The following is a 23,405-nucleotide window of genomic DNA, read 5'->3' as shown; positions in this document are numbered from 1 at the left end:
AGCTTACCAATAACTGTCAGTATTCAAATCAGATAGAAAAAGTACGGACTTCACCTGTAAGCAAGTGCTCCTGCAAAATGACTTTCAATGTAAGTGTCCATTACTGGCTTAAAGTGGTGAAACTTGCTGTCCTGCAGCAAATTTATTATGTGAACCTAAATGTGAGGGGCAAAAAATAAAAAAAAATGCTCTTTTATCTTTTTTACTTAGTTCTTAAATAGTGTTAAGCATTATCACAAAATGAAACTTACCAAACAATCAAATACTTTTGATCCATATTTTTGAGAGTTTTCATCTAAAATCCCAAATAAAGTGTCTAGTGTATCTTGAAGAAACTGATTAGAAAGAGACAGTTTGTTAATAAATGGGCATTTTTGTGCCATGCAAATGCATTATTTCCCTCATATTATCTAAAAGAATAGAAACGTATATACCTTCACTATCTCTGAACCATCAATTTCTTTTAATTTTGAGAGGCAACCTGCAATTTTGTCTGGGTGGGTTCTCCATTTCAGAAGGTCAAGCATATCTCCTGCAAAAACAAAATGCAAATTGAAGTTGGAAGCAAAGTAGCAGTTCAGATTTTAAATCCTACTATTACAGTCCACTCAGCAAAACTTGGCATCATTAAACCAAAAGAAAACATCTCAATATTTGCTATACGATCTGCCCAACAACAGATTTTCATTCCATTCCGTAACTGCTCCACCAGTAGAAACATAAGAACATGGTACTGGGTCAGTAAACTCAGTATCCTGTAGCAACTTCCTCATGAAATCTTGTTCAGATATTTGTCAACTACCATCTTAAGAAATTATTTTGCTGTCTCTCATCCCATCAAAGGGAATGTTGTCCCGAGTTGTCCTCTGACAGCCAGAAACAGTCTCCTAATTACTAGATTGAATATATTTAAAAAACTCTGCTGAGTTAAAACATAAGGAAATGTCTTTGCACCTCCTCCAGTTTTAATTCCTTTGCCCTTAGCTTTCTTGACCAAATTGGTTAACTACGTTACAGACATGATTACGTTACTGTTTTCTATATCAATATCAAGCTTGAATGTCTTCTATAAAAACCTGACATATGTTCTAGAATCTGGGAGCTTTTTTCTAGAAACATCATGTTGGTGACACAAATAGGTCTTTCTCCTGTTTAATACTGTTCAGCTCCCCAGCTACAGTAGAATCCCCAAGAGTTTCTATTAGGGTATGACCCTGCCCTTTGTACCATTAGATTTGATCTAATTTCTACTCTTATTAATTCTTTAAATCTAAGTTACTTTACTTTGCCTGTATCATATTTTGATGTTGTTGTTCTCAACTGATAAGCTTTTTCAGCTACATATTAGCAGCAACCTTCATTAACAGGCTTTCTAGTTTTAGAGAAGTAAATCGTAGCCCCACTCCTTCTACCGCTTTAAAAAGAGATCAATCCCAAGCCTAATTCTTCAGCTCTGGTAGTATTTTCCTTCCACTCAGAAGGGAAATTCCTTCCACTACATTGTAACCTGCTCGTTCTGTTTTAGCCTTTATTTACCAGTTTAAAAATTCTTATTCAAATTTCTATCTTTTCTAATTTTCCATGTGGCAGGTTATTGAAGTCCAGATGGTTTAGATCTGCTACATTTCCTCTGAATAATAATAAAGAAAGCCTTTGAAATGAAACATTAAGAAATTTATTCTGGCATGATATGCCTGTGATAAACTCATCTTATCTCAGCACATTCCATTTAGCTACATGTCCATTTTTTCATCCACGATTTCTTGTAAATACTTGCATAAAAATCATCAGAGGGTGATGGCACAGTTAACCTATCTGCTCTTGCAGCTGTCTTAAATGTAAGTACTGTATTTTTTACCCTTTGGTCATATATTGTTGCTTTCAGCTTCCGAGATGTACCAAAATATCCTAAAATAGAGTTCTGCAAACTCGGCTTGGCTTTTCAGCAGTTTTCACTTGCTGAACTCTGACAGGTTGCCACAATTTTTCTCCCTTCTGCTGCAGGTTCTGTGTTTACTCCTCACATTGTCTGGCTGTAACTCACCTGCTCAGGTCTGCAGCACTCTTGTCAAGTTGTATTGAGTAGAAATTCCATGTATTTTTGAACCATCGAATTAAATAAATCCCAAAGCTGCATTACATTCAAGTTTACTACTTCCATATTTCACTACCCAGCTTTTCAGAATTTCTTAAAGCCTGGCTGTTTAAAGCAGAAAACCTTAACCACCATCCAACCCTTCCCATCAGTTTAAGCTGAACTACTGTCTAGTTGATCACCATCCAACACTGTCTTAGAAGGATCTGTTTCTTCTGAAATGTTCTCAGTACTTATCAAACTAAGAAGCTAACAGCAAGTTTTCCTCTTGGTTCAGCAACTATTCGGGAGCTTTCTTCCACAGACTGTTTTCACACTCAAGTAACAATATTGAGCCATACCCATCTTTGTGTCATTTCTTTCCCAGTTTGTTACAGGAAAGCTCCTATCTCCCACAAAAAATGAAGCAATATTTCTGTCTTTAATAACATTAAATAAATCTCCACCTATACTCAAATCTTGACAGAGGTGTTAATGGCAAACACCCTACATGCTATTCCATTAATATTTTGCTGCCTTAACTGATTTTGGTGGGCACAAATTGTTTTTACGCATTTATATGTTTCTTATTTGTTTTGCTCCACGCTATGCTAGTATGGAATGGTTTGGCTTAAAAGAAATTCTAGAATTGCACTAAGAGTGCTGAAGGAGTCCACTTGTGTGTCAGAGACACGTCCCAAAGATCAAGGACAAATGATAGCTCTAATTATTCCTTGTGTCAGGAATTTTCAAGAAACAAGCATTACAAATCCAGTAACTGCTTTTGTCTTTTGGATAATCAAATGGCGTTCTACACCTATTCTGTTTAAGCCTCAACCTAAACTGAGGAGTAGCAAGACCAGCTGAAGCTGTCAGTTCACAGCAGGAAAAACACTTCCTTACAGGTTTGCTGGAGCAACTTGGTGGAAGATAGTTGACACACAATATTAGGGATTTGTTGGGGGATTAAAAAAGAAAGCACTTATTTCAAGGGAAATGTTAAGGAGGAAAGACATGGCTGAGATAACAGTAGCAAATAGCCCAAGCAGAAATGACATCAATAGAAAATCTGACATGTGAATCACAAGGGAAAGGGATAGCAATGTGTCATGTTTTAAGAGAAATGAGAATATAAAATTGTCCCCAAAAATAGGCCCACAAGGAAAACATAGTTTTGGAAATGGCACAATGTCAATGCTGCTGATAAATTTTGATGAAGAACAAAAACATTTCCAATGCCTTCTCGTAATCATGATCAGATTTGTACATCTAAATAGGCTACACATGGCCTACCATTCCCATCAAACAAAGCACTTCCCTTCTCAAGTTTAATTTAAATCCCAAGTGTTAGGTTTAATTAAAAGTTTAGAATCATGTGTGTAAGGAAGTGGTTTAGGTTGATCTTTGCATCTCTCTCCTATAAATCCTGAGCCATCAAAACTGGCCTGGTGTAGCACTACTGCACATTAAAAGGAAACAGCCGAATTCCAGAACTGGCAGTCTGCATTCCTCTTCCAATAGGCTGCTTCTGTGGTTTCCAACACTCCCTCCAAACTGGGGTCACTCTGGAAAGCTTCCCCCTGTTACTTTTGTTTTATTAATCACCGGTTTGGCTTTTTGTCAAATGCACATAGATGGATTACACCTCTGCCTTGCAATAGACATGCTGTATGGCATGTTGCTCTGCTGATGAACAGCTGCTTACTGGGGATGCGCTCATCAGTGCTGAGAAGTGAGTGGATGCCAACTTGCTAAAATATTCTGACTTGCTGGATGGATCCTGAGTCTCTGTCAAGCAGAAATCCCTCCTATATGTAAAAAACTAAGTATAGCTGTATTGATAACTACTCAGTAGAAAAACCACTGTCTTCTCTCTTGCTTTTTGGGGTTTTCTTTAGGATAATGAAACGTAACTACCCAGCTAAGAATATAATACATAAAAGCTGGTATACTTTTTTGCTAACATCAACTGATTAACTATCCAGGATCACAAGCCAAGCTAAGGAAAAGCTAACTGGCAGACAGATTAGACAAGGACATGTTCTTATATGTTGATAAATGCACAGTCTTCATTAGAAGGTCTCTGAAAATTGTTTGGAAATAATGCTAAGATCTCCTCCAACGTACTGAGGGTAAAGAAGTTAAGGATCCCAACAACTGGGAGTCAGCCTCCTTCCCCCAGTCTCCATAATTTTAATATGCATGAGAGCTGATGGCATGTGGGAACAATCAGTGAGAGAATGACAGCTGAGTAAGGTTTCCCAGCAAGCTAGTAAAGCTGTGGCCTTTGCAAGTCTGGGTTTGGGGTCCTCCCCCACCCCATGGCCAGACCAACACCATAATTTTCAATTAATTTTCAGGCTGGACATTGTTATTTGTAGACACAGGCAGATCTCTGAGAGCTTAGAAAAATCTCCAAATGTAAAAACATTTAAAAACAGTTAGCAATTTTCAAAAATGCCAATATAAATGGTTACTAGAAAATAAATACACAGATCTTTTTAATCCTGATTTTTTTTATAAATATGCTACATTCTCTCAGGGATAACTGAAGTAATGCTCACATGACCAAATATCCACATGCTTTGCTCTATGTTCATTTTCTGAGCATGCAATAGGTTTTTTGGCAAATTTTTGTTTAAAAGAATGGGGATTTGAAAACTCACCAAGATGAACTTCCCAAAGAAGATCCTTGGAGAAAATATGAGCCTGTCTACTGAAAATATTTCCACCCTCTGAAGTACTGCTGAAATAATTGTTAACTCTTTCAGAGCAGAAAAGGGGATCAATATTATTCAGATATTCTACACCCTCTTACTCAGAATATGGTTAAAAAAAAAAAGGAAATTTTATGCCCTTTGTCACACATCTATTTACATTAAGTACAAAAAACTCCTGTACTGTGAACATAAATTAGTATTATAACCCCCGACAACAGCGCAACTATTTATCAGTGAAACACTTAAATTCCAGGCAGCACTTTCACGCATGTGTAACTATCAGTAGATTCATGTGATTTCCTAAATCAAGGCCTTTAACTAAAGCAAATTTAGTCTCTGATTGCCTCTTAGCAAACTTTGGGGAAATCTTTTATCGGCTAACTTTTATTACTTTGAAGCTAATTGCTATGAGAATACAGAATGGATGCGTGCGCAGTGAAACAGACCACTTACTATTTGCACATAGTTCTATTTGGGACACTTACTACTAAATAATGAAAATTAAGATTATTATTTCAATTTTAAATGCTACTCTAGTTGTTGTTAAACACCTATAATCAATTTGAGAGCAATTAGCAATTTTATCATCATACATATATGAAAGGTAAAGTCACAATCATTCACACATAAGAGAGAGCAAAGCAAGATCTTAAAACTGCAATAAACAGCTTAGAAAAAATAACATAAAACTGTGTGTATACCAAAGAATGATCAGAAACACATTACCAAGCAAATACATAGTATTTAGAAATCTGTGGAAAACTGTTTCACTTACAAACTGTAGGTAATATGACAAATAATAATCTTACGAATTTTATACAGAGCAATGGTAAAGAGCACAAACACATGTCTTTCTATCTGCTACTCCTTATATCCAGTGATTGTTTTAAGTAGTAGTAAATGTTTGTTGGCTTAAAGGAAGAGAAGTGATACAACAAAAAAGCAATTTGTGCCTAAAATCAAACTGCCACAGCTTAAAGCTTACAGTAAGTATTACATAAAAACTCTACAACAAACAGATTAAGAGGTTTTGTAAAGCAGCTGGGTTTTGATTGTTGATTCCAAGAGTGCTGCATTTGATTCCAATATCATGTTAATCTAAAAAGCATTCTTGAACTACTTACTTAAAATCATTGGTTTATCATGCTGCATTGGTTTCCATCTGGATATAAAAAATTATGAAGAAAACCAGTTTGTATAATGGATAGAACATAAGCTATTTTTGAGTAGATCCATGCTTGCTTGGCACAGAAAAGGCTAGCTATCACACTCATTTGAATTCATCATGTTTCAAAAAATCAACATATCCTACCATTTTGTGTGAGTTTAGTGGAGCAGAGAAAGGATGTAATCCAGAAGGACTCTTTAGTGGTTTTTACTGCTTGGCTGTTGTTTCCTAGGAAAATTCCCTTTGAAAAGGGGAGTTTGAGGTAGCGACCAGAATCCTGAAGGTTTGTGTTTTCTTCACACTGTGAAAACAAAACAGTTAAAATAACTGTACTGCATAAAAACAAAGGACTAAATCCCTAATTTATATGAATTATTATTGTTTCTCTGCTGAAAACAAGAATTTTCACTATGCCTGTTGCAACTTTGGTTTTGGGTCATAGTTTCATATCTGACATTGAAATCAACAAATATGCACAGGTTATGTCAAATGAATAGCTACAAATTTTGGTGTTAAAATCTAAAATATAGCTGGAAACATATAAAATCCTCTGAACAGAGATAACTGTCAAATGTGGAAACAAAAATTCCACCAAACTGAAACATCTCTAAAAAATGATAACATTGATTATATCTGCATAAATGAGCTTGCTTGATTTGTCAACTTCAGCAATTCTGTAAGAGGATATCACAGGCTTCACTTTGTGTGTTTTAATTCAACTTATCTTGTGAAATCCATTATAAATAGAATTCAATAGTAAGATCTAGTAAAACCAGTGCACTGAAATGCATACCTAGATTCAATTGCATTTTGCAACAAAAAACTTTATACGAAACAATCAGCAACTGATATTTTAATGGTGAAAAGATTATCACTCATTTGGTAATGAATACAGACGTTCTCAACCTAATGTTTCTGGGCATTTAAAGTATGTTCCAGAGGACTCATTACAGCTAATCATTACTAATTCAAATTACCTTGTGTACAATGAGTTCATGGGTGCCATCTGGCAGAGTCCTCCCATTTTCCTGCATCAGGGGCATGAACGAAAAGCCAAACAACTTCTTCTCACCCTTCTCTTTTGCTGAAATGCATATGTAAATAGCAGCACTTAATATTATACATTTTAGACAAAATAAATGGATATGATACAACATAAAAAAGAATACTGGAAGCTATTTGCAGCTAGACAAACTAATATTATCTTAAATTTCTTTTCAGATTTGCACGTTATCTCCTGTAATGGTTTATTTATCTCACTGTTAATCAGAAAGCAGTATTCTGGAATGGTTTGGTATTTAGTAACAACAAATAATGGAAGCCACCAAACATGCAGTCTTAGAAATATATAGAATGCCAGGAAATCCAAATGAATGTGAGCTAGCCAATCCAACAGGAAAAGAAAAGGATTTTTTTTAGGTGACAATCACCCTCTGGTCTCCATTTTAGGTCAGCCTCAGGCTACACTGCACTTCTATTTTCAAATAAGGCATCTGTATCTATAGATATGACTGAAGATGTCGCTGTTCCTTACTTGAATGTTAGAAAGCAGATAACATTTCCAAACTTGGATGCCTAAGCTCAAATTCCAAAATTCATCTATCGTCTGAATATAAAGCAAACTGTAGAACACTGAGATGGCACAGATTTTACTGAAGCCAGTGAATGCAGATGCTAACACTTTTGAAAATTAACCATTTTTTTATCAAATGTGTATAAATGTATGACTTTTGAGTCGGGGTTTAGCTCAGTTGAGGTGTAGGCAGTCATAACAAAAATATCCAACTTCTGCTGCATAGGAAAGATTGTGCAAAAAATCTATCTGAAACGTACCGCTGATGCTTTTCCTTTATTACTTCATAGCTTATAAACCCCTTAAAACTTAAAAAGAAGAAATTAATGCAAATTTCTTCCTGTATTATCTGTTCCTTATATTTTTAAGTTTATGTACCCAAAAACTAAACATACTATCACTCATTGTGCATGCCACTTTTCACAAAGGCAATCTAAATAATCAAACCTTGCTATATCTACATCACCAAAAAGAGTCAAACAGCAGCATCAGTTTAAAAGATGTGCAATTCTATCACAAGCCTGTGAGCAGTCAGCACCATAGCTATGAAACCTGTCCCACATATCCTGGTACACAGAATATGGACCCAGACCTCAATTTTTACCTCAAAATGATCTCTAAGATTGTTCAGAATGTTTAGAGAATTTTTTAATTTTATTTTGCAAGTGAAAAAACAAACAACCCCACAATAAATAAGTAATGTTGATTGACCATGATGTATCTATGCACATTTCCCATTAGCTGGATTGCTAAACATCTACTAAGGGACAGGTATAATTTTGGATCATTCACCAGATAAATTCTAAATGTGCGTTTTGAGTTTACCTGGAATTCTGTTTATATATGCAGCTGCAATATTGTCTATTTCTATTCAATAAAACTAGACTGGGTTTTCCCAGTATTTAGGCTTTCCCAATGCACTGAGTTCCACCAAGCAGAGCTGCAAGCCTGAGAAGCTGTCATGAAAGCATTTCAGAGAAAGTTCATACAGCTGTCTTTTTCTTGAGGTATTACGGAAACTCATGTGCTAACTGCAGCCGTAACAGAGAGGACTAGCAAAAGTCATGAACAGCACTTACTGGAACAGTGCCGGAATTCACAGCGGATATGTGCTCCTCTGAATTTATCCACAGGAATAGGAAGTTTCAGCAGCTCAGCCCATCTGGGACCATTGTTATGATAAAGCACAAAGGAATGGTACTCACTCGCTGGTGGTTCTCCAGAGCCAAATGAGATAAAATCCTAATGAAGAAAAAATATGATCAAATATTTAAAGATAGAATAGTTCAATTGTAAGATGTCATCAAGGACTCTCTTCCAAGGAAGACTATTTAATATTAACATTCATATCATAAATGCCACATGTAGTACAATACTCAATATCTTTAAACTCTTAAAAATAGTAGCACTTTGTTAGTATTTACTCATTGGAAAAAATGGCAAGAATCATCCACACTGATGAGAATCAAAGTGTTACATAGGGGGAACTGGGTAATCAGGATGGCTTAAGCAACAAATGTGATGTGGAGTCCCATGACATAGCATGGTTTATCCGGTGTTATGCCCAAGCAACAAACAAGAATGTAACTGAGACAAGAATAGCCCAGTCTCATGGTCTGTAGTCATCTGAAATAAGCCTGTAATCCTGCTGTAATCAGCAATATGTCCAGCATGAAACAATTAAAAATCTGGACTCCTTGATTTGAAAGAATCAAAGTGTTGGTTGCCTTTGCAACACCCATTATGATCTCTCCATAGCACAGTAGCACAATAGGCAAATGGATTTGTCTAAGTGCTGACTTGGCAATACCTATTAATTCTCTGTGGGAAAGTGAAGTTGTAGTTTTTCTCCTAAGCAATTATAAGACTTCACCTCAGTATTCTTTTTTTTTTTCAATGTAAATATATATAAAAGAAATATATATACACACACGTATATTTATGTGTATATATAAAAACACACACACATTGCATGCCATACATTTACACACGCAATTTAACTTCACATATACATGCAATTTGAACTAGACTATTTGTCTCAGCCTTTCTTTATTTTGTCACTCCACAGCCCTCAAAATCATGCAGAAAATGTGAAAAATGTACTTTCAGATAAAAGGGGAAAAAAAAGATATTAAATATGTATGGAAAAGGTGGAAGGTGAACAGAAATCATTTGGTACGGAAAAAAATCTGAGAAAGAGTCATTTATTAATAGTTAAAATATGAAAGAGTGCTTGTTTGTAAACTATCACAAGCAGCATGAAATCAAACCTGAAGAAAAGAACATTAATTTATTCTTTTACTGATACATGGTGTTGATTTTTGCATCAAGGATCTCTGATTTATTAAAATCAAACAATAAATTGAAAATGATCAAAACATGTTCTGTGTATCATGAGGAAATGTATTCCTACTAAGAAAAATTATTATGAAATAAGAAATTCATGAAAGGAATCATTAGCTATTTTGCTGGCGATTACAGGTGTTTACCTGAATCATGTAACTGATCACAGAAATAAAACAAACATGCATTTTATAAAGTTTTAAGCAAAGTGGAAATAATTTGAATATCTAAAGACAGCAAAAGATAAACATGACTTCTCCAACGCAATTCTATATTCTTCAAACAAGACCACAAAAGATGATTTACATCTGAAAAAGTGTATCAATGGACTACATCAAGGAAAAACATACAACAAAGATACCTTTAAAATTTGACCACTGCTGTCCACGACATGCATTGTCACTTCCACATTTCTGGCCACGCTTTTCCCTCCTTTCTCAAACTCTCCTCTTTCTACAGTGATATATAAATCATTCCTCATTTCACCTATAAAAAAACCCAAACCAAACACTAAGAGTACAGAAGTCAGTTCAACTTGCTTAATTTTTGCTTTTAGTACTTTAGTAGACTTTCATCTTCTCTTCCGAACAAGGGATAATATCATACCCACCATTTATCAGTATTTTTGGATTTTAAATAATAACAATGGTTTTCATAAACCAAGAAAGCCAACAACAAAGCCATACTAAACAAATTCTAGTGGCTTTTACTCATCTGTTAGCTCTTTTTGGTCTTTACAGTGGTATCTCTAGCTATACCAAAGCTGGTTTCTAGCTTCACCTCACCTAATGCCTCTTTTAATCTAAGGCATTATTAATGTGCTTTCTTTCATTTGTAATCATTACATTTCTCTGTTTGATGTCTCCTTGAAGAATTGATTACAACTTTTTTACACTGAATCTCAAAAGAAAGTGTATTATTTGAAGAAGCAAAAAACAAGAGGTTGGTATTCTTTCCATTAGAAGGGCATGCTTCCCAGACTGCTAGCATTCAAATTTGTCTTTCTGATCTAAAAGATCCCAGCATATTTTACATTAACAGGGTGTTCCAAAGTTTACTAGCAAAAATGTTAGCATATTTTTAGCATGTTGGAAAGGCCTCTGAGAAATTAAAACCTTCATCAACACATTCAAACTACAAATCCAATACAGGCATTACATAAATCCTACAGAGTATGTACAAGTTATTAAATGCTGCTAGCATATTTAAGCTGAAATTCTTTGCACGTTCATCCAGAAACATGCTAAGTATTCTGTCAAGACTGTAACCAGAACTTTCAGAAGAGATCAATGGTAATTTTATTTTAGTTTCACTTGACACAAATCACGAAGTTTATAGTTGAGGAAGGGAAGAAAGATTGGTTGGGAGTTGCAGGGGGGATGGGACAAGGTAGAAGAAGTACTGGTGCTGACTGGAGTGGCATGATAGGGAAGTCTTTGTTCTGTCTGATAATGATATTTCTTTTTCTAAGAAGTGTAAACTAATCTAGCTCTGGACAAATATTACCAGAACTACTTGGAAACAACTGGATTTTCCTTGTGAAATAGAAAATATGAAGGAAAAACTGTCATAATTAGAAGCATCTTCTAAAATTCTAATGTCTACATTTGGTAGAAAAAGAAATTGAGAACATACGCTTTTATCTAGTTCAATGCAATTTTAGCACAATAGGAATATCCCCTTTCAATAAAGCAGATTTTCACTGAGCACTGGTAAAAAGAGTGCAAGTGTGACAGTTTTGTGTATTTATAGGAGTATCACTTAGAAGTCAAACATGAGATGGATACTTGTACTGTGGGTAAAATTAATTAAAAGATATTTAACTAATAAATAATCAGTTCATCTTCAATTTCCAGCTTTCCTTTAATGTGAAAGAAGAATTTTACCTGCTTGAACTTTCCAGGATACTCTTATGTTTCACATTTCTTACATTTATTTTACTGCGTAGTCACTCGCCAGTGATTTTGAAGTACCAGAAACAATGACTTTGCCAAGCCTTCTAACATTTTTGTAATATTATTCCATCACTGTGTGAAAAATAATTAAATGATTCCTCCAAAGCACAATCTAAACCATTAACAAGTGGGGGGGAGGGGGGAAGGTAAAAGAGAAAACTGCTATATTATCAAGTCCTCAAGAACCATGGCCACAAATAAGGGGGCGTGGGGGGGAGTGGAGGAAAGGGGAGGAAATCTGCTATTGTTATTATTTACCTTCTGAAACAACTATGGACTGAGGCTAGAATACAGTTAGACAAAATGAGCACAAACACATACCAGGACCAGATGGTATTCACTTCAGAGTTTTGTGTGAAGTCAAGAATGAAAGAGCTGAATTACTAGTAAGTGTGTGCAATCACTGAATCAATCTCTGGTTCCTGGCAGGAACCAGGTTCAAAATGAGCAAAAGGTGGAAAGGTGGTGATTATTCAGGTAATGGACTGCAAGACTTGTAAAAAAAACCCAAACAAAACCAAAAAAAAACCCCACAAAAGCAACCCCAAACCAAAATCCAAACACAAAACCTTTCCAAAGGATGTTGAGAATGTGAGAAATGTATAAAGGTTCAAGAGAAGAATGGAGAATTTGTGGAAGGAAGATCCACTCAAGGATATGAAACAGGTTCAAAAGCAGCTCAGGAAATCCCCTGAGTTGAAAATAGCTGGAGGCTGGAATAATATCAGGTATAATTACCACACATGCATATATGCATGCACAGTTCTTAGTCTTCCTTAGGTGTCTGTTCAGAAAACTCAATTAGATAGGCCCTTGGTCTGAATCAGTTCTTGTGTTTACTCAAGTCACCCTTCAATTATCCTTAAAACTACTAGATTCTGATTATTTCCACATTGCAGTAATATTTCATTATAAATGTTTTAGAAATTAGTACAGTATAGTTACCAAAGAGCATGCAATATATTAGGTCCTTGCTTAGCATACGCTTATACAAGGATTGGCTCTAGTTAGTGCTGGCAGTCGGTCACTTTCAAGAGTTTTACATTCAGAAAAAAATGACAACACATAGTAATCAAAGAGAGAAGCTTTGTTATATAACCGATTTTAGCCAACAACTTGTAGTTGCAGCATTTTCTCTTTAAAGATTAACTTGATTTCTACATGCATTCGTGCTACATTCTGTCATTATTTACATTTATCAGCAAGAAATTATTTCAATTTTCCATGGGGTCTTCACAGAAACGTAACTAAGTAACTATGTCCACCACAAATTTCATGACCTACCCCAGGTAAAACTCAGCGAAAACCAAGTTTTTTCCTTTTTAAAAAGAGTAAACTGTACAGGATTTAAATGCAAATGAATATGACAGCGGAACAGGATGCTCAGAGAAGTTGTGGATGTCCTATTATTGCAAGTGTCGAAGACCAGGTTGGACATGGCTTTGAGCAATCTGATGTAGTGAAAGATGTCCCTGCCCATGGTGGGGACAGGGATAATGATTTTTAAAGATCAAAATCATCTTTAAAGGTCCCTTCCAACCCAAGCCATTCTGTGATTCTATGTAAAAATAAAGCATTTCTAAAAGAAGTAATCAGAGCTTCACAGAAGTTAAGCAGGGTTTTGAAAACGGTGTCTGCATTTTAAGGTTTTTTAAAAGATCCAACCCCATTGACTTTCACCCATTGAGCTGACAGAAGAAATCGCTGTGGGAAAAAAAAACCACAGGAGGAGGACGTACTGTCACAAATATTATCCTGTTCTCCTCGTACAGAACTTTGGCAGAGTTTGTAATCATTTGTCATGAGAGGATAGTTCAGATGAATTTTGACCTGATCTACATCCATTCAGGAATCTCTACTCCATTTTCAATGTCCCAGAGAAAATTAAGACATGTTGGTCACTTTATTGAAAGATAATGCCAGATTTTCTCCATTATCATGCAAGGCAAATTAAACCCCAAAGAAGATTGAGCCTCTCATGCTATATGAAGAATAACCATATTTCATACGGAAATGAGTAGAAAAGCAGAAGGGAGAGAACAGAAATAGACAGGAAAATTAATAAAAAAGAATGTAAACTATGGGCTACATATCAAGGGTAGCCTGCACCACACAGATATAACAGCAGCTTCCTTTCCTCAATGTGGCATATCTGACATTTTAAAGTCTTTTTATAGTAGGTTTTAGTTTAAATCTGGCCTTCTGTCTGGATTTGTACGCACACATATTTCACTTTTGGTTTAGAAAAGATCACTACTTCCAACCAAAATATCAGAAAACCAACTATAGTGAATTTGCATGGTTCAGGTACTACAATGGATTCCTGCTCATGACTGAGAGACATAACAGAGTATGGTTTTGTCAAAGTGTATTCTATAAAGTATATGTATTTGCTCATTGCGACTATTTGTCGGAAAACGGCAGGAAAACTAAGGGTGCAGGTGTCTATGACCTTCATACCTGGCCACACCAGGGCACCTGGCCAACGTTCTCGGTATGGACAACAGTATATTAAGAGAAATTGCACGACCCCAAGAGTGAACAATTATAGATCTGCCATAAAGCTAGTTGTTTTTCTAAGGGTATAAAAGCAGGACCTTCTTGTAGCCAAATCCAAAGCCTCACCTATGGGTAGATGCACCGCCTAGGAATTTTCCGAATTCCAGACTCCTGGCACTGGCTGCAATGGGGCTTCCCAGCTTGAAGTGTGGGCCTGGATGATGATTAGGTGGTAATTGGTGATGTATTTCTTCTTAATCTCTGTTCTCTCTATGCAGTAATGATTTGCTAATTTTCCTCTGTGCTATACGTATACATTTATATATATACACCTTATTTGCATTAGCATGCTTGTTTGCTTTAGTGTGCGTATTCACTTTAGTGTGCTTGTTTAATAAACTGTGCACATTATACAGCTAGCATGGGATCATTTTGTTGAGTACCCTGCTTGTTCACAGGACAGATATGTGTACTGGAATGTTAAGAACTTAAAACCATGCTGCTGACAAATCTTTAGCACACTATTTGTATGAACATATTGTAAGTAAAAGCTCATAAAATCAGGAAGTCAATGAGGTTGTAAAAGTCAAGCACAAAGCCTTATCAGAAAATAGCCAACAGTAACAAAAGAAAATGGATTTGGAAAGTGACTTCCACTCTGGAAAGGAAAAAGGAAAGAAAATTAAAATAAAAACTTAAAAAATATATTTGGATCAAAATTTTAAAAATTATTTCAATCTAAATATATTGTTCTGGAGATATCTTAATCACTTTTATTTCCTCACTGTAGAAACGCCATTGCTTCAATCTTCCTTAAGAGAAATTCTCTATCAAAAAATTGAGATTGTCTGTGTAAGACTAAGTTAGGACACTTTTTTGTGGTGCCTGTTCCAATAAAAACAATTCTAACTTCCTCTACAATGCAAACATCGGAAAATTGTTGAATTTATCTATATTCCTTTAACTGATCTTTTTAATTTATGGCAACTGTAATTACATGTTTGATTACAAGAACATGAACCATTTTTCTAGGCTCTTTGCCTTAACCAGTATATCAGACAGGTAATACTGTCATCTTTTCACTAAGAGGGACAGTTACAGCCATAAGTAGCACTGAAAGGCAAAGTCCTACTGAATATCTGAGTTCTGAGGTAGGCTTTGGTGAGTACAAATGGTATCTTCAGATACCATAGTATTTGCATGACTCAAATCTCTCCTAGGTATGTGTATTGAGATTTTCACAGTTTTATACTTGAACAAATACGAGGAATTTACACAGAAATGAGAGGTACATCTTAAATAGTACAGTACATCAGATTTTAATTACTGGTTGAAAACATGCCTATAGAATGGAATCTCAATCAGACATGATGAGACTTTAAACATCACAAAAAAAGCAACATACTTATTCCATTTTATTTCCATGTTGATAAACACAACGTCCCCTTCTCTGTTTCACTGAAAACATCCAATGGTTATTTTCAGCATGAAGTTTGGTACAGGAATAAGCAACTGAAAACAATATTGAAAACGATGCTCAACTTTAAGTTGACAAACCTACCTCTACCTATAACAAAGTTACATGGTATCAAAGATCGAGATCACCTGAAAGCATTTCTTTCAAAAGAAAGGGCAGCTCATTTTTCCCTGTTTTCATGGAGCACTTCCATCCCCCAGCTCCTGTTGTGACAGTTTTCTTTCAGCTTTCTGAATTCACCAGGGCCTCCAGACTGTACAATGAACATGTGGGTATCAAAATCCAGTTAGTAACCCTATTAACCAGTATCGAATAGAATCACAGAATCATAAGGGTTGGAAAGGACCTTAAGATCATCTAGTTCCAACCCCCCTGCCATGGGCAGGGACACCTTGCACTAAACCACGTGGCTCAAGGCTCTGTCCAACCTGGCCTTGAACACCGCCAGGGATGGAGCATCCACAACCTCCCTGGGCAACCCATTCCAGTGCTTCTCCACCCTCACTGTAAAGAACTTCTTCCTTATATCTAATCTAAACTTCCCCTGTTTAAGTTTGAACCCATTACCCCTTGTCCTACCACTACAGTCCCTAAGGAAGAGTCCCTCCCCACCATCCTTGTAGACCCCCTTCAGATACTGGAAGGCTGCTATGAGGTCTCCACGCAGCCTTCTCTTCTCCAGGCTGAACAGCCCCAACTCTCTCAGCCTGTCTTCGTACGGGAGGTGCTCCAGCCCTCTTATCATCCTCGTGGCCCTCCTCTGGACTCGCTCCAACAGCTCCATGTCCTTTTTATGTTGAGGACACCAGAACTGTACACAGTACTCCAAGTGAGGTCTCACAAGAGCAGAGTAGAGGGGCAGGATCACCTCCTTCGACCTGCTGGTCACGCTTCTTTTGATGCAGCCCAGGATACGGTTGGCTTTCTGGGCTGCAAGCGCACACTGCCGGCTCATGTTAAGCTTCTCCTCAACCAACACCCCCAAGTCCTTCTCTGCAGGGCTGCTCTGAATCTCTTCTCTGCCCAACCTGTAGCAGTGCCGGGGATTGCCCCGACCCAGGTGAAGGACCTTACACTTGGCTTGGTTAAACTTCATAAGGTTGGCATCGGCCCACCTCACAAGCGTGTCAAGGTCCCTCTGGATGGCATCCCTTCCCTCCAGCGTATCAACCAAACCACACAGCTTGGTGTCATCGGCAAACTTGCTGAGGGCGCACTCAATCCCACTGTCCATGTCACCAACAAAGATGTTGAACAGGACCGGTCCCAACACCGATCCCTGAAGGACGCCACTCGTTACAGGTTTCCAACTGGACATCGAGCCATTTACCACAACTCTTTGCGTGCAGCCATTGAGCCAGTTTTTTATCCACTGAGTGGTCCATCTATCAAATTGATGTCTCTCCAATTTAGAGACAAGGAGGGTCAAACGCCATAAGTCAGCTTTGTCTAAGACTGACATACAAGAAGAAAAGACTACAGAATGGTGAACAATACACACGAAGATCATTAACAATATTTGGTGAAGCTAAACCACCTAGATCTCCTTAGAAGTGAAGGACACTTCTAGATATGTGGGTTATGAGCTGAGTCAAGAGAGGCTGGAAATAGGCAAATTAAAGAAGCCATGTGTTGCATTTCTGTGTTGTCTAAATTTCACTGCTTAGAAAGCTGCTTATCTTGGCAAAGCTTCTTTCTAGCCACTATCCCAACAAAAATGAGGTTAACACATTACAACCAACCATAAGTAAGGCAGAAGGTTGTTGCACATTGGATGTGAGATGACAACAAAGTAGAAAAAAAAAGTTGGTGTTGGGCCCTGTGAGAGTAGGGAATAATAAACTGTCTCTTGGAAAAACAGAAGAACTGTGAGGATCAAAGAGTGTATCTAAGGAAGCTGTTTGTTCTTACTTCAGAAAATAAAGCAATGTGTTAAAAAAGGGTATCAATATATTCTGTCTCAATTAAAGGAGTGACCCATTAACCACAACACTTTGGCAGTAGTTAGTACTCTACTATTTCACCTATTTGGCTAGTCAAAACCAGATCTTTAAATATTAAAAGCTACAGACTGAAGCAGTCCTACAAGAGCTTCTACTATGAAATGAGCTCTAAAGCTATATAGAAATAAATTGAAGTTCCACAGAAATCAACAAAAAACCATAAAGCTGCAGTGATACAGATGATTATACAGCCTTAACTTTCCTGTGCACATTCTGCAGGGATATTTACTCTGGTATCTGAATTTAACTGAATGTGAAAGGTGCTGAATTGAGATGTCTGGGTTGCTAAACCAAAATGTGTACAAGCAACAGCACTAGCATATGAACCTGCCTCTTCATATGGTTTGGCCAATACATTTCAGCTGTGACCTGTCAAACAAATCATGAAAGCACTATTTGTAGGCCTAGAGAGGAAAAACTCCAAACCCTTCTTGCCCCAGATGTAGGTGCTAACCAGGCACATCACAGCTCAAGGTTTCTGACCTAAGAAGCTTCAACACATCAATCCAACTAGCAATGAATTGTTCAAGGGCTGAACAAGAGCAGAGCACAGAGACCTGATCAGCATCAATTACATGAAAGAGGCAATTATAAAATGTGTGAGGAAAGGTCAATTAAAGTTGAAAACCAGCCACAAGACAGACTGCTGGAGGACACACTTAGCTAATGGAGGCCACCTTCCTGAACCTGCCAACTATAAACACACATTTTAAATAATCAGTAAAGAGAAAAGAGGCAGGAGTAATTTGTAGGTTGGAGATGACAGGAGAAGTCCTGTCGTCTCTGCTGGGCAGTTTCATCATGGGATGGCTCTGCTTGCTCCCTTTCTTTCACAGGTAGGATGCTGCATCATCACTTCTCAGGACCTGTGTACAAGACCTAGTCTACTGCTGCTCATCTTGTATACCTCAGCTATGGGACCTACATGCAAGCTGCCTCCAGGTCACAGAGGCTTGAATGCTGCCAGTGAAGCTCAGGTGACAGGAACAATACAGGTAATCACTAGACAGAAGAAGGTCAGACCAGGACAAGGAGAGTATTTGTATGAATATCTGTTGTTTATTCTTTTGTTTTTCTAGCAACATTTGTACCTAACCTAAGCATCAAAGTAATGATCCTTCATCACAAAACTGGTTTTTAAACTTACACAGAGAAAACTGTGAGTTACAATTGCAACACAGATATTATAACAAGACTTTTATCATATTCCAAACACATTTAGAACTGTAGAATTTCTTGTAGCATATTAATATAGAACAAGGTTTTCAAGCTGAAGATAGCTGTCAAAGATCAAAGGTAGCTGTCCTTGTTAGAAAGAAAAGCGTTTAGTTTGCCAGCTATCCTCAAAAAGCTTTCTAGTGAAATAAATTCCAATTTGATTATTTAGTATAACAAAACATAGCGTGATTGTATTTGAACAATATGGCATCTCAGATAGTTATAGCTTTCAGTGTGCAAATCTAAACTGTCCCAACAGCAGCCACTAATTTAAGAATAATTACACAGAACTCACTAGGAGCTTTTGTTAGGAACTGCTTTTTTGAAAGCTTTGCTCAGAATTATAGGTCCTTTAGAACCATGAACTGAAAAGGAGCAGAAAACATTATTTTGTTTAGAGAAAGCTCCTGTTCATTTACATCTCTGTAAAATACAAGCTAATGAGTTGCTTTGTTTTATACCCTAAACATGAGTTGAACAGCTCTTAAAACAATTTCAGTTGTAGGGACTGAAAATTTCTCAATGCAGCACAGACAGAATGTTATTATCCAGGATACAAATCTTGTGAATGAAAAATGTTTTAGAGAAAAAGTCCTTAGAATACTTTGTAGAATGGGACGAGACCTGTGTAGCTACTGTCAATGGGATGACCTCAAAAAAACATGCAGAAGGTGATTTTAAATTGTGGAGAGGACTAGGGACCCATAGTTCACCTTGCCTCCTACCCTTCAAGTCAATCCATGCTACGCCTTTTAGCAGCTAAGAGGTTCTATGATCTTACTATCCATGCTGATATAATGACAATAACAAGCAAAAACTGGAAGATAAAACACAAGGGCAGGAAATCTTTCACTCCGTTTTTAGCACAGTAAACTTTGAACTGGCACAGCTGAAGTTGTGATAAGAACACGCAGTTATACAGAAACACAGGGAACAAGAGCTCAATTCAAAACTAGGTGGCTCTATGTCTGGGTGATGCAGCACTGACCACCAGTATGCAGCCTAAATTTCAACAAGTCACACTACAAGCTGATCATATATGCAGTAGTCACAACCTGGAGGTTGTAAATAATTTACCTATCCAAATACATGTGTTTATTAATATATGCCCTAGAGGGCAGGAGGATGAGAGATTAAGTCCTGGGATACTATAGCAATACTAAACTCTTGCTAATGCCTTTCTGACAGTTGACTTGCTCAGGAGCCGGCAGCTCAGCTGACGCGAGCAGTGACTCACAGGGGGCGGCGCCAGGAGTGACAGCACCAGCCCTCAGTGGGGAAAAACCCATCCCAGGGAGCGCGAGCGACCAGGAGCGCGGCGACCAGGGCGTGGCGCGGCAGTTTGCGCAGGCAGGGCGAGCGGGATGGTGAGCACTCGCCTCAGGACCAGGGCCTGCTCTGGGAGCTCTGCCCCGGCGGTGGCCAGTGTAGGCACCCAGACAGAGCCGATGAGAAGGGAGGCTGCGGCGCAGACCTCGGAGTGTAGAAAGGGCCTCAACTGGTCTCTTGAGGCGAGGGTGCGCAATGGACAGGGCTGCACTCAGTGCGCCCTGGTGGAGGTCCTCCTGCAGCAGGTGGCTGAGCTGCGGGAGGCTGTTGGAGAGCTAAAAGATGCCAGGGAAGCTGAGAGGAAGCTGGGCTGCTTGCTCCAGGCCCAAACTGTGCAGGGGCTGCAAACGTCCAGCACTGCTCATATAGGAAAGAAGGAGGGCAGCAACCCAGGAAGCTGGGAATTAGTCACGAGAAAAACGAACAAAAAAAGGAGGAAGAGGACAATTAACGACAAGGGGCTTCCTCCTAAATCTGATGTCCCCACCCAGAACCGCTTCGCAGTTCTGCAGGGGGCTAATGAGAAAGCACCCACCACACCTAATGAGCATCCTGCTGATGCACCAGTAAAGAGAATCACTACTGGTGCCTCCAGAAAAAAGCGGAGGGTCATAGTAGTAGGGGACTCTACTTTGAAAGGCACAGAGGCACCCATCTGCCAGCCTGATCCAGTCTCGAGGGAGGTGTGTTGCCTGCCAGGGGCTCGGATCAGGGATGTTGCTGAGAGGCTGCCTGCTCTAGTAAGTCCTGCTGACTATTACCCCCTCCTAGTGGTCCATGTGGGTGCTAGAGATATAGATAGCAGTAGCCTGGAGAACATTAAGAAGGACTACAGAGCCCTGGGAGAGGTGGTTAGGGGCTCTGGAGCTCAGATAGTTTTTTCATCGTTTCTCCAGGACAAAGGAGAGGACCTTAAAAAAGCTAGGTGCGTTTGGCAGGTTAATAAATGGTTAGAATGCTGGTGCCATAGTCAGGGGTTTGGCTATTTAGAACATGGGGCTCCATTTGGGAAGCCAGATCTACTGGAGGCTGGTGGAGCTGGTCTGACAAAGAAGGGGAAGAGCTGTTTTGGTAGGAGGCTTACCAGGCTGGTCAAGAAAGCTTTAAACTAGATGTGTTGGGGGAGGGGAACATCCCAACATTCCTGGTCAGTTGCCAGCACCTGTAATAAGTGCTTGGAGCAATGTAGAGATGTTCCAGCTGCCCCAGCCAGAGTTGGCTGCATTTGGAGCTCGGCTAAGGTGCCTCTATACAAACGCCTGTAGTATGGGGAACAAACAAGAGGAATTAGAGATGTGTGCAAGGCTACTGGAATATGATGTCATTGGTATCACAGAAACATGGTGGGATGGCTCCTATGACTGGAGTGTCGGAATGGAAGGTTACAGGCTCTTTAGAAAAGACAGGCCAGGCAGACGGGGAGGGGGTGTTGCTATCTATGTCAGTGATAGGCTAGAGAGTACGGAACTCTGTCTGGGGGCAGGTGATGAGGTAACGGAGTGTTTGTGGGTCAGGATCAAAGGGAAAACAGCAATGGGGGACATTACGGTGGGGATCTGTTACAGGCCGCCTGATCAAGAGGACTCTGTGGATGAAGCGCTCTACAGACAGATAGGAGCAGCCTCACGCTCACAGGCCCTGGTCCTCATGGGGGACTTCAACCATCCTGACATTTGTTGGAGGGACGGTACGGCCCGGCACAAGCAGTCCAGGAGGTTCCTCAATTGTGTGGAAGACAACTTCCTCTTTCAAGCAATAGAGGAGCTGACGAGGAGAGGTGCCATGCTGGACCTTGTGCTCACCAACAGGGAGGGACTGGTTGGAAATGTGACGCTCCAGGGCAGCCTTGGCTCTAGTGATCACGAGATGGTTGAGTTTGAGATCCTCAGGACAGTGAGAAGAGCATGCAGCAAGCTCAGTGCCCTGGACTTCAAGAAGGCAGACTTTGGCCTCTTCAGGAACCTCCTTAGTAAGGTTTCATGGGATACAGTCCTAGAGGGCAGGGGGGCACAAGGCTGCTGGTCGATATTCAAGGATCACCTGCTACGTGCTCAAGAGTGTTGCATCCCGACTAGAAGAAAGTGCAGCAGGAGGGCCAGGAGACCTCCATGGATGGACAAGGAGCTGCTGAGGAAACTTAGAGGGGAAAAAAGAAGCTTATAGAAGGTGGAAGTGAGGACAGGCGGCCTGGGAAGAATATAGGAGCATTGCCCGGGAAGCTAGGGACCAGGTTAGGAAAGCTAAGGCCCAGCTAGAATTAAGTTTGGCAAGGGATGTAAAAGATAACAGGAAAGGATTCTATAGATACGTAGCAAATAAAAGACAGACTAGGGACAAGGTGGGCCCTCTCCAGAAGCTATCAGGAGAACTGGCTACCATGGATTTGGAGAAGGCTGAGGTTTTTAATGACTTCTTTGCCTCAGTCTTCACCAGCAAATGCTCTGACCACACAACCCAAGTCTTGGAAAGCAAATGCAGGGACTGTGAAAATGAAGACCTTAGGCCCACTGTAGGAGAGGATCAGGTTTGAGACCATCTTAAGAACCTGAACGTGCACAAGTCCATGGGACCTGATGAAATCCATGCGTGGGTCCTGAAGGAGCTGGCGAATGAAGTTGCTAAACCACTGTCCATCATATTCGAAAAATCCTGGCAGTCAGGTGAAGTTCCTGATGAGTGGAAGAAGGGTAATATAACCCCCATTTTCAAGAAGGGGAAGGTGGAAGACCCGGGGAGCTACAGACCAGTCAGCCTCACCTCTGTGCCTGGCAAAATCTTGGAACAGTTTCTCCTGGAAAACATGCTAAGGCACATGAAAAACAACGAGGTGGTTGGTGACAGCCAACATGGCTTCACTAAGGGGAAATCCTGCCTGACCAATTTGGTGGTCTTCTACGATGGAGCCACGGAACTGATGGACAGGGGCAGAGCAGTTGATGTCATCTACCTGGACTTGTGCAAAGCATTCGATACTGTCCCGCACGACATCCTTGTCTCTAAATTGGAGAGACATCAATTTGATAGATGGACCACTTGGTGGATAAAA

At 39.1% G+C, this 23,405-nt stretch overlaps 1 protein-coding gene across 1 annotated transcript in view; it reads right to left on the bottom strand.

Moving 5' to 3' along the window:
- Positions 1–23,405, bottom strand: part of DOCK4 (dedicator of cytokinesis 4) — a 254,581-nt gene that overhangs the window by 79,526 nt on the left and 151,650 nt on the right. Inside the window, 7 exon segments of the mRNA XM_030479015.1 lie at positions 55–155; positions 252–335; positions 435–532; positions 6,107–6,263; positions 6,940–7,046; positions 8,615–8,777; positions 10,240–10,364. Coding sequence (XP_030334875.1) covers positions 55–155; positions 252–335; positions 435–532; positions 6,107–6,263; positions 6,940–7,046; positions 8,615–8,777; positions 10,240–10,364 — 835 coding nt within the window.

This window comes from Strigops habroptila, chromosome 3 (assembly GCF_004027225.2).
Source record: "Strigops habroptila isolate Jane chromosome 3, bStrHab1.2.pri, whole genome shotgun sequence".
Classification (NCBI taxonomy): domain Eukaryota; kingdom Metazoa; phylum Chordata; class Aves; order Psittaciformes; family Psittacidae; genus Strigops; species Strigops habroptila.
Note: the sequence above shows the minus strand (reverse complement) of the source record. Positions and strands in the feature narration are given on the sequence as shown.